The sequence below is a fragment of the Myotis lucifugus genome, unplaced genomic scaffold (genome assembly GCF_000147115.1).
Source record: "Myotis lucifugus unplaced genomic scaffold, Myoluc2.0 scaffold_1144, whole genome shotgun sequence".
In the NCBI taxonomy this organism is placed as follows: Eukaryota; Metazoa; Chordata; class Mammalia; order Chiroptera; family Vespertilionidae; genus Myotis; species Myotis lucifugus.
Genome location: NW_005872192.1, coordinates 42,576 through 54,401, shown reverse-complemented (window position 1 = coordinate 54,401; position 11,826 = coordinate 42,576). Strand labels below are relative to the sequence as shown.

The 11,826-nt window shown below is 41.0% G+C and overlaps 1 protein-coding gene across 1 annotated transcript in view; it reads left to right on the top strand.

Annotated features, from left to right (window-relative positions):
* LOC102436238 (guanylate-binding protein 4) overlaps nucleotides 1–11,826 on the top strand; it is a 37,639-nt gene that overhangs the window by 8,453 nt on the left and 17,360 nt on the right. The window contains exons 2-3 of the mRNA XM_014449356.2: nucleotides 6,837–7,032; nucleotides 10,400–10,527. Of these exons, the coding sequence (XP_014304842.1) occupies nucleotides 6,843–7,032; nucleotides 10,400–10,527 (318 nt within the window). The 5' untranslated portion in view covers nucleotides 6,837–6,842. The remainder of the gene's footprint in view (nucleotides 1–6,836; nucleotides 7,033–10,399; nucleotides 10,528–11,826) is intronic.

Here is an 11,826-nt window from a genome sequence, read left to right as displayed (position 1 = left end):
ATGCAAATTAACCGCCATCCTCCCTGCATTGTGTCTACATATGCAAATTAACCGCCATCTTTGTTGGCAGTTAACCACCATCTTGGCTGGTGGTTAATTTGCATATCTCGCTAATTAGCCAATGAAAAGGGTAGCGGTCGTACGTTAATTACCATGTTTCTCTTTTATTAGTGTAGATGTCCCTATTTCCCCCCTTTTGCCCCCTCTACCCAGCTCTTGCCCCCCACTTCTCTCTGGCCATCACCATATTGTTGTCTGTGTCCATGGGTTGTGCATATATTTTCTTTGGCTAATCCCTTCTTTAAATTCACTTCTTTAAATTTGTATTTTCAGATAAGTGCTTATAACTGCACTATTATATATTTTCTATTATATCATTTAGAATTAAGGTATTTTTTTAATTGAACCCTTGTAAATTTTAGCACAATTTAATAAATTATGCTAGAAGCAATTAGGAGATTTTTCATGTAATGCAGATACATTTCAATTAATATTTTACTAATTTTTAAATTTTTTAATATTTTAATTTGAAATAATCTCATACATGTAAAAAAACTATAAAATACTACAGTATATTATATGTACCCTTCACCCAATTTCTTAGGTGTTCATAATTTAAACATAACCATTATACAACTAACAGAATTTGGAATATATTTTTCTTATAATCTCTTTAATGTTACTTAATCCATTTACTTTGTTTTTGTTAATCTTCACCCAAGGATATTTTTCCATTGAATTTTAGAGAGAGTGAAGGGAAAGGGAGATATACATTGATTGGTTGCCTCTTGCACATGCTTTGATAGGGACTGGGGATCAAGCCAGCAACTGAGGTACATGCCCTTGACTGGAATCGAACCTGGGACCCTTCAGTCCACAGGCTAATGCTCTATCCACTGAGCAAAACAGGCTGCAGCTTAATTCATTTACTTTTAATCTATATGTGTCTTTATATTTAAAGTGGGTTTTGTTTTTGATTCACCCTCATAAGCTGTCCTTTAATTGGTGCATTTATGCCACTGACTTTCAGAGTGCTTACTGATAGAGTTACTACCATATCAGGCGGCTTCTGGGTCTTCTGGGTCTGCCTTGCCTTTTTTTTCTCTTTTTTTCTAAGACATTTCAATTTATTTAAGAGAAGCCAATATACAGGATATAAAGGGTATGATATTTACAACAGTACAGTAAATAGGTTGGTTTCCAGGTAGGATCAGTAGTCTTTCAGTGAGTATTAACCCCCCTTCCCCTTGATGCTCGACCCAGCTGGCAGACAAATAGCAACAGTGGGGTGGGATGGGACTGCAGGATAGAAAGTCTCCCTGAAGGGATTAAAAATCACGTAGATGCTAAAATGTCCACGAAGGGGTCTTGGGGGTGAGGGGTGCCTCTGCCGCATTCCTTTGAGGGCTTGGCAGCAGGAATGCTGAGGGATTTGCCCCAAACTACCACACGGCCCACCCTGAGCCTGTAAATCTTTCACCCATGGAATATTCCCTTCCCGAGAGAATCAGCCCTAATCCCTCATCCAGGGCCTGGAGGAACAGCCCAGGTCGTGGGCACAGCCAGGACTGTGGACATTTCATGGCCTTTCCACTCCCACTCCAGCTGCCTAACAACTCTGCACTGCTACCCTCGCCCACCTCCCCCATCACCCCATCAGGACACCGTGCACAGGAGGGGACACTGGTTTTCCCATGCACGTTGGGAACTGGCTGTTTCTGTTTTCTGGAGAAAAAAGGTTCCTGTGGGTCGGGTAAGGTCTCTGCTTGGCAAGAAGTTCTGTAACAGAGCCACTGACCACACCCACCTCCTCTGGGCATGGAGCAGCTCCGGCCCTCAGAGCTCATCTCTCCAGCAGAACTGAAGGGAAGACCATGTGTACCCTTCTGTCCCTCACCCTTCACATGCCCAGAACCATCAGTGTCACACTTCTTAATTCCTATCACTGTATTTCATTAGTTCTATACTGTTTTACTAATCATGAATCTAAACAGATTGTTTCAAAAGGAGATCCTTCTATTTTTAAAGTAGCTGGGGCTTCTGGGGGAAGGCCTTGCCTTGCAGCCTGGACCCGCTGATGGGCGGTTCCCTGGCCCCAAGGCAATACCCGCTGCTGGGGCTTCTAGGGGCGGGCCTTGCCTTGCAGCCTGGACCCGCTGATGGGCAGTTCCCGTGCCTCAAGGCAAGACTTGCTGCTGGGAGCGGGCCTTGCCTTGCAGCGCCGACCCGCTGATGGGCAGTTCCCAGGCTGCAAGGCAAGACCGGCTGCTGAGGCTTCTGGGGGTGGTCCCCACTGGGGCGCCTGGCCAGTCTGGGTGAGGGGCTGAGGGCTGTTTGTAGGCTGCCCGCACCCCCTTTAGGGTGGGGGTCCCCACTGGGGTGCTTGGCCAGTCTGGGTGAGGGGCTGATGGCTGTTTTTAGGCTGCCCGCACCCCCTTCAGGGTGGGGGTCCCCACTGGGGTGCCTGGCCAGTCTGGGTGAGGGGTTGAGGGCCATTTTCAGGCTGGTGGGTGACTGAAGCTCCCAGCCTCTCCTTTTTTCTTTTTTTTTTATTCTGGATTTATTTACCTTCTATAGCTGTCACTGGAGCTGAGAGCCGGCTCCAGCTCTGAGGCCATTGCCGGCTGAAGGCAGGTATCTGGGTTTGTTTAGATTCTATAATTGAAACTCTGTTGTCATCACTGGCCGCTCTAAGCTCTGAGGCCATGCTGGCTGAAAGCAGGTACCTGGGGTTTGTTTAGGTTCTATAATTGCAACATTGTTGCATCTGGAGCTCAGAGCTAGGCTGTGGCAGGCGGGGAACCTTGGCTTCCTCCATCACTGGAGTAAGCAAGCCTCCTGTTCACTTCAGCTGCCTGGCTGCCGGCCGCCATCTTGGCTGGCAGTTAATTTGCATATCCTGCTGATTAGCTAATGGGAAGCATTCAGGGGTATGGTCAATTTGCATCTTTCCCTTTTATTAGTTTAGATAGGATTGGCTTTCCATTTAGCTGAAACTATATGAAACCTTGATTATAATTTTAAAAGCTAACTTATAAAGTAATTAAAGTAGATATCTTTATTAAAAAGGCAAAGCAAGCAAATTTAGTAAACTTATACGTTTAACTCACAAGGTACAAATGCTGCCCCACCTCCAGCCCACTCAAAATGCAGGCGGCCAGAGGCTTGTCTTTTTAAATTTCTGCTGCTGAAAAATTTGGCTCTATCTAAGAAATATACCGTCACTTTATTTTGCCCTCCTTAGAAGCCAAAACCTTCATAACATTTAAAGTATATGTATGTAAGTAAAATAAAGTTATTAATTTTTATTTGATTAAAGCTTTCCATGTGATTTTAAGTATATTAGATTGGCTAAAATTCAAAATATTTCCTTTAAGAAGAGAGAACAAATTCTTTTTTGGATCACTCCGGGTCCTTGGAGTTTTCCAAAAATCATCCCTTGGATATAGCCTTGAAATTCAACCTGGAAATACTATCAAATATATGTTTAAAGATTATATACTTTTTATAATTATCTTAAAAGATATAAATTAAAATTAAACTGGTTTTTGTATTAAAAAATTCAGTTGGGATCACAGAATTAATCTTCCTTTTTTTAAAAAAATTAGACCAATCAGTAACATATTTTGAATTCATAATTATTTTAGAGAAAACACAAAAATTATTTTCTCAAAAATAAATGTCTATACTTTAGGCATTTAGTTACTACAACTATATAATTTCTCCCAATTTAATTTGAATTCTAAGAAGCTTCAAATTTTAGGTAGCACGTAAAATACTCAGCATTTCTCAAATTAATAAGATTTTTACATTTTTAAGCATATATTTCAAATAAAATACAAGGCATATTCAGTTAATAGATTAAATTCTATCCTCTAAATTTTTTTTGAGGTAAACTCAGGTTAATATTTCAGTATTTTTGTCATTTTAAAGTACCTAGATATTTAATAATTTTTATTATTTTATTCAACAATATTCTAAAGTCTTAAGTTACCAAAGGCTTTGGAAAACTATGTTTCTGGTGAGAAGACAGGAGGAGGGGATTTTAAAACCGCCACTTTTTTCCTTTAGAGATAACACTTAAGGTTTCTGTTGCCGCTGGAGGCTTCTCTGGCTTTTACAGGGAGAAGAGTTACTGGCCCTTTATCATCAACACATTATCACTGAAAAGCTTTACCACAAAGTCTAATTTGCTTATAAGCTTTCTGCACATAATTTAGCTGATTTTTCATGTCATTATACTGTCCCAGCCTTGCTAACATTTCATAAGTTATTTGAGCATTCAGCCAGGTTTATCCTCTTTAGTGTCTTTAAAAGGCTCTAGTAAATGAAATACCGTGTTCCACAAGGAGAAACAGTTTGGAGGCAAGTTTTTTCCCTGCTGCTGAGCTTTTTTCAAATTTTGACTAACTGTTTCCCAACATTCAAGACCTAATGTACCTTCTTCAGGAAACCAAGGTTTATGTTCTATAATAACATGCAAAAACTGTAAGAGATTACCTTCTGAAACTTTAATCCCTTAAGCATGCAAATCAAAAATCTACAATAAAGTTTCTTACTTTTTAAGCCAAATTCTGCCCCATTAGCCTGGCTAAGGAAATGTTCCTACTTACAGATCAAGATTTATGCAGCTGATCGTGGGCTTTGTGTGTGGTGAAATATCTCCCACCTTTATGGTGAATTCTTTCCCTCCTATACGGTGAATTCTTTCCCACCTTGCCATTGAATCTTCGTGTTTTTGTTCTAGGCGAAGTCTACTCTTCCAGATTTCCCTTTGAGGCGCCAGATGTGTATGTGTTCTCCCATGTCCCACGTGGTTCAGGGTTCAGGATCTGGAAGAGGAGCCACACACAAATGAAAGAGACGAGACAAGAGATAATTTGGAAATATTGGGGGGGTCAGGCAGGCAAGTCCAACTCAAGGGCAAGGACTTCCACCGGTGCCCAGGCCTCACCAGCCTTTTATTCCACTTTGGTTAAACATAAAGCCCTTAGTCAGGCAGGTAATTGCAGTAACAGACAGGCTATCTTAAAGGTCAGTAAATATTAGAAGGATTTACTCTGAGACTATTTGATCAAGAAATAGCTTGAGCCCCCATTGTCAGGACTAGACAATCGGTGCATAACTCAGGTCCTTGCCATGGGTTCAAGGTTCACCAGCATTCCGGAATCTTGTTTGCACTTCTCTGATAGTGAAGACAATGGGCGGCCTCCCACACTTGTGTGTTACCATTCTGTACAGTGAAGAGTCAGGCAGGAATTCTTGCTTTATCTATCACACTGATAAGAAAATGCAGGCTCACAGCTGTGAGTCATTTTTAAAGGTCTCACTAACAGAAAGTCATGTGAACCCGGTGTTTGAACCCTGGTAGCCACTCCAGAATCTGTGCTCAGACATCCCAGGTCAGCTCTGGATTTCTCCCTCAGGAATCATCCCTCTCTCCAGCTGTTACTACTGCTCCTGTCCTGCCTGACTCCTACTCATGGGATGTGTCCTCCACATGCTCACAACTGGATCAAGAGATGTCACTGTTCAGTCCAAAGCCAAATCTTCACCTTCATTTAGAACTTTACCTCCCTGCCCTCTTAGACACTCAATTTTTAATTAATACTAACATAGGATTAAGTATACACCACATGATTTTAAGAGCATTATAAATTTCATCATATATTTAACCTTCCTAATGACCTTAATCACTAACAGTTTGTTATTTTTAGTGTTGCCATTTTATGGAAGAAGAAACTGAGACAGAGAAATGACTCCAGTGCACAGAGCTAAAAGAGCATGGAATACATGAATGTTGTGTAGGATGGTCTTTGAGGAAGTACATGGATAAAGCACTTTGACTACTTTCTGTCCCTTGATTGGATGAAATGCCCACTGTGATGAAAACAGTAAAGTAGGACCTCTCCCAGCTGTGGGACTCTGGAAGCTCTGAGCACACCCAAAATCACCCTGGCTACAGCCTCTCTTCCCTATCAGCCCAGAAACAAAAACATGTCCTGTATTCAAGATTAAATAAATGAATTCCTGCATTCATAACTTTATCTGGGTCCAATAAAGATCTGTATTGTGGTGTTTTGAGAGTGAGTCTCATTCTTTGTCTTCTTCTCTCAAAGTCTCCCCTCCTCCAACTGCTACAGCTCCCAGATCATTTCTCCTCCTCAAGGTCATGGAGCACATTTATTTCTCTTTTTCTGAGAGGCCTATATAAATTCTGTCCACATTCTCCCTATCTCAGTTCCAGCTTGTTTTCTCCTGAGCACATTTTATCATCTAATATACATATACTATGCATATTGTTTATTTGCTCTCTGTATTGTCTGTCTCCTCCCACTAGAATAGAGCTCCATGTGGCAGGAATTGATATCCATTTTGTTCACTACTTGATACTGAGCACTTAAAACAGTGCCCAGTTCATGTTAGGTGCTCAGAAAACATATGCAGTTAACAAGAAACTAAATTATTCTGGAACTCCAGGTATCTTCTCTGGTCACTCCTCATCTCCTGCATATCCCATTCTGCCTCTGCTTACCCCCATATGTTAATGTTCTCAAGGATCCATTATCAGTGTTTTATTTTGCTCATTCTATTTCTTTTATGCAGCACATGGGCAAGGTTGTATTAGGGTTTAATTAAAGATCAATATGATAATGTACATAAGGAATCTTTGCCAGGCCTTGACACACTAGGCTAAATATCTTTTAGAAACATGCAAAATGTAGGAGACTGATTTTTAAGTTCTACACACAAAGCTGACATTCATGTGACTTATGTAACCATTAGATATGACTTCGGGACCTTGTGTTGTACTGAGTTGTTCCTCTGGGTTACAGCTCACCATGGCCTCTGGATACACCATGAAGGATCCCATTTGTCTCGTGGAAAATCAGAATAATCAGCTGACAGTAAATCCAACAGCACTGGAGATTCTAGACAAGATCTCTCAGCCTGTGGTGGTGGTGGCCATCGCAGGTCTGTATCGGACAGGAAAATCCTACCTAATGAATCGCCTGGCAGGAAAGAACCATGGTGAGTGTTGTTCTGGGGCAGCAGCCATTTGCTTGGAGGCAGTGACAACACAGGCTGATCACACCTCCTTTCAGGGTCATCTAAAACAAAGCCTAACTTCTTCCAATGAAGAAAAGTTCTAACTGTCATCACCAAATAAAGATCTTAAACCCCATTGTTCCACAAAACTTCACTCTTTGTGCCAATAATAATGGGTTCCCCAGCTCTATCCAAAGATCCACCCATTATTCTTGATCCCATCCACTCTTTCTGCTGAGGAGCTCAGCTCCAGCAATTATTCCCTTCATTTTTCTCCCATGACTTTTGTCCTAAACTTTAGGGCCTTTTCAACTAGGGCACAAATATTGGTCAACATGTCCTGTTTTCAAAAAGGGATGGAAGGCACAACAGACAACAGTATATTCTATGTATCCCATTGCTCAATGGGTCTAACATCCAATATTTTGCTTCATTTTTTAGTAAAACTTTGCTAATTTATACTCTCTTTTCTTTATCTAGTTGTTTCAATATATGAAATATAACACAGAAGAGTGCACAAAACATACATATATATAAAATTAATAAACATAAATTGATGCTCTGTGTAATCACTGTCCATATTAAGAAATAAAACATCACCAGCACTCAAAAGCCCTAGATGTACCCTCTGACACCTCACCAGAGCTCATCAATGTTTTTATTTTCATTCTGCATGCTTTCACTCTTCCTTTTGAAGAGTGGTTTTATAAGTTATGTATGCATTTGTAAGAATAGCTTGAATATATATAAAGGGAAATCCATTCAGGTACTCTTTGGAATTTTGTTTCTTTTGCTCAACAAAAAGTTTAAGTTTTACCTAGTTTGTTATATGTATCTATATTTATTTATTTTCACTATTTTATAGTATGCTATTGTGAGAAGATACTATAATATATTTATCTGTTTGTTGCTGACCAACATTGGTTTTCTTCTAGTTTTTTTAGTTTTGTGAATGATGCTAACATATCTTCTTGTTTGTATATCTTGGTGCACATGTACACAAACTACCTTGTGTGACAAACCCAGAAATAAAATTACTGGGTCATGGAGTATATATGTTGTCGTCCTTTCTGGATACTCTCAAATAGCTCTTCAAACTTTATATGCAATGAATATATTTATTAGCAGTAATTGAGAATTCACCATAACCTCACAAAACTTTGGTTAATTTACTTTTTAAAAAATTTGATGATCTGATGTCTGTATAGGTGCATATTATATGCCTTATTACAAATAAGTTTGGGCATCTTATCACATATTAATTTTCTCTTTGCATTTTGTATTTCTTGAGGTCATTTTTCCTTTCTATCGGGTTGCCTTTTTTGTTCTTACTGATTTTTAGAGCAATCTGCCTGTGTCTTGTAATTCATTTCTCTCTATGAAGACCACACACATTTTTATTTTCAAATGTCTTCCTCTGTGTCTCATCAGCTCAGCACCATTAGGAGTTAAACCTCAATACCCTGAAATGCAACAATTAATAGCAATATCTCTCATTGTCCTCTCACTGTGTCTCCTTTCTGTCTCTCTCCTCTCCTTCTCTCCCTTTCTTTCCTTCTCCCTTTCTCCATTTTGCTTCACAATCTTTCCCACTTGCATCCAACAGAACATTTTGTCTTGGTCTTTCCTGTGGAGAAATTCTAGACCACCTCTCAAAGGACAACACTTTTTCTTGCCTGTATTAAATTAATTAATTTTTGAGGATTTAAGATTTGAGAAACCAAAGGGAAAGAAAGCAGTTAAGGAGTTTCAACACCATCCTTTTAATTCTACTCAAGATAACATCAGGTAAAAACGAGGTGCTGTTTCCTTGCTGAGGAGGTCTCAACCTGCAAAATATTGTAATAACTATGTTTAGTGCAAGGTTGGGCCTTGAAATAGAAGTGGGAACACTTTGCAAAGTATATGACTGTGCAACAGTTATGCTACACAACTGAAATTAATACCATATAATGTTGAAAGTAAACTGTAAATGGAAAAACAACAACATCTGAATTGAGACTCTACCACCCAACTCATATAACAGAATAAAAGAAAAAAGAAGGATTGGTGCCCAGTCAAGATCCAGGAGCAAGACCAGGTCACGACTCTCTCCTCTTGTTGATAACTTCCTTTGTGGGGTTTACCTCTCATAACTGAGAGTGATGCTCTTCAATTACACCTACCTCTTCTCACTGGGAGAACTGGGGGTTCAGATTACTCTGTATTACTAAGCAAACAATCAACTACTATCACCTTGTGTATGAATGCAGGCCATCTCAGGCTTTATACCCTCTCTATGGAGAACTCACTGGATGTGGAAATAGAATTGCCTGAGGCAAGCTGATCCAACCTCCCCAACACATTCCATCATGTCCATATCTAGTCCCCATTGAAGGAAACATTGGCCTATGACGGATGTTAAAAATGTTGAACTGTTAGACAAAATATATCACACACAGGTCCTTGGGCATATCCCACACATGCTCTCCACCTGTAGGTTTAATCTTTAAAACTCCACTTGTAGTTTTAAAGAGGAGCAACCATATTTAATAGGTGTTTTCTGCCTCAATGTCCATTATATCCTACACCTGAGTCAGTGAAAAAGAAAAAAAAATTCTCCAGATTTTCTTGAAGAAGAGAAAAGAAATGAGAAAAATAAAAGAATAAAAGGGAAGAAAAAAATCCAACAAAGCTGATTATCAGCACAGTTTCTGGCTGGACACACAAAAAGCTCTCATTGGGTACCTAACGAATGTTTAATAGAGGGACTCATACAATGGCATAAGCAGGTCACAGAGAACTAATTGAGGATGAGGAAGCACCCAGAGGGTGGCAATTGCAATGGCCAGGTAACTATAATCACTCCTATAGCCTGAACCAAAAAGCAGAAAGTGAAACCAGAATGTGACGAAGAACAGCACAATTGGATGGAGCTAAATGAAAGGGCTGTGACCCACTGAGAGGAAGTGAGGCACTGGGACACTGTGGCTCACTAAGCGGAAGCGAGGTGAACACATGCCTGACTTCTAGTTCATGCTGGCACCTCCCACTGGTGGAACTCCATCAGAACCTGAAGGACAAAGGGGCTCTTCAGTGTCAGAAGGAAATATAAAGGTCAATAGAGGTTATAGTAATCCTGTAATGCGACATAGCTTGAGCCATTGATAGTATGGAGTGAGTAGGAAACACACAGTGTTTCTTGAGAAGGTCCTTAATATGGATAAAGATTAGACACGCTGTACTTGCTGAAATTGAAGAAACCTTCCTCCCAGCCAGGCATTCACATTCTGATAACTTTAACCAATGTAACCTATGGGCTACCTGGCCAATCTGCTGTTACTATATGCTTTCCCCTCTTCCTTTGCAGGTTTCCTTCTGGGCTCCACAGTGAAGTCTGAAACCAAGGGCATCTGGATGTGGTGTGTACCCCACCCCTTGAAGCCGGACAACACTCTGGTCCTTCTGGACACTGAGGGCCTGGGTGATGTGGAAAAGGTAAGGCAAAGAATCTTCTTTGTTTTTGATAATCCACTTACATTTTAATTTGCAAACTTTGTTCAACTTCTATATTTCTCTGAACTACAAATCCACTTAAGAATAATTAGGTTAAATTTTGTTTAGTTGAACTTACTATGTTGAAAACTCAATACTGAATCGGTATATATCTTCTTATTTTTACATTTGGTTGAAAGTTTCAAGATAACAAATACTTATTGGGCATCTGAATTCTAAGATTTTGTCATAATTAGTACAGCTATGAATGATTTAGGAAAAGGCTCAGAGCTTAGTTGGGAGATAAGAAATATGCAGTGTTATCAGTACAGGGTATAATGGATACAAGGAGTGACATATTTAACCAGTCTCCAGGATAAGGAAACCATCCTGGAGAAAGTTATAATTATGGGATCAATACACTCTAGTAGTTAAGGTGTGTGGATTGATGGTCTTGAAAGTAGGAAATGCGAAAATGGGTTTCTTTAAAATAACATCTACACTAATAAAAGAGAAACATGGTAATTAGTGTACGACCGCTACCCTTCCCATTGGCTAATCAGCATATCCTTATGCAAATTAACTGTCAGCCAAGATGGCGGCTGGCAGCCATGCACTGAAGCGAACAGGGAGACTTGCTTGCTCCAGTGACAGCGGACTCCAACGTTCCCCGCCTGTCGCTGCCGGCCTCTCAGCTGCAACTCTAAGCAACTATGTTGCAAATAAGAAGCTAAACAAAACCCCAGAAACCGGCTTTCATTCAGCCGGGCTTCAGCCAGCCGGACCGCAACATTGTATCAATGTTTTCAGCAGCGAGGCCTCAGAGCTAAAGCTGGCCCAGAATAAAAAAAAAGAAAAAGAAAAAAAGGAGCGGTTGGGAGCTTCAGTCACCCGCTTCCGGAAAACAGCCCTCAGCCCCTCACCCAGACTGGCCAGGCACCCCAGTGGGGACCCACACCCTGATCCAGGACACCTTCAGGGCAAACCAGCCAGCCCCTACCCATGCACCAGGCCTCTATCCCTATATAGTAAAAGGGTAATATTCCTCCCGGCACCGGGATCAGCAGAGCAGCAAGGCTCCCGGCACTGGGATCAGCGTGACAGGGGGCAGTGCCCAAACCCCCTGATCAGCCCTGCTCTGTGCCTGATAGGGGGGAGCTCCCCAATCCCCTGGAATGCCCTGCGGCTCTGTGTGTGACAGGGGGCGGGGCCACACCCTCCCTATCTGCCCTGCTCTGTTCGTGACAGGGGAAGGTGCCCCAACTCCCTGATCACCCTGCTCTGTGTGTGACAGGGTGTGGC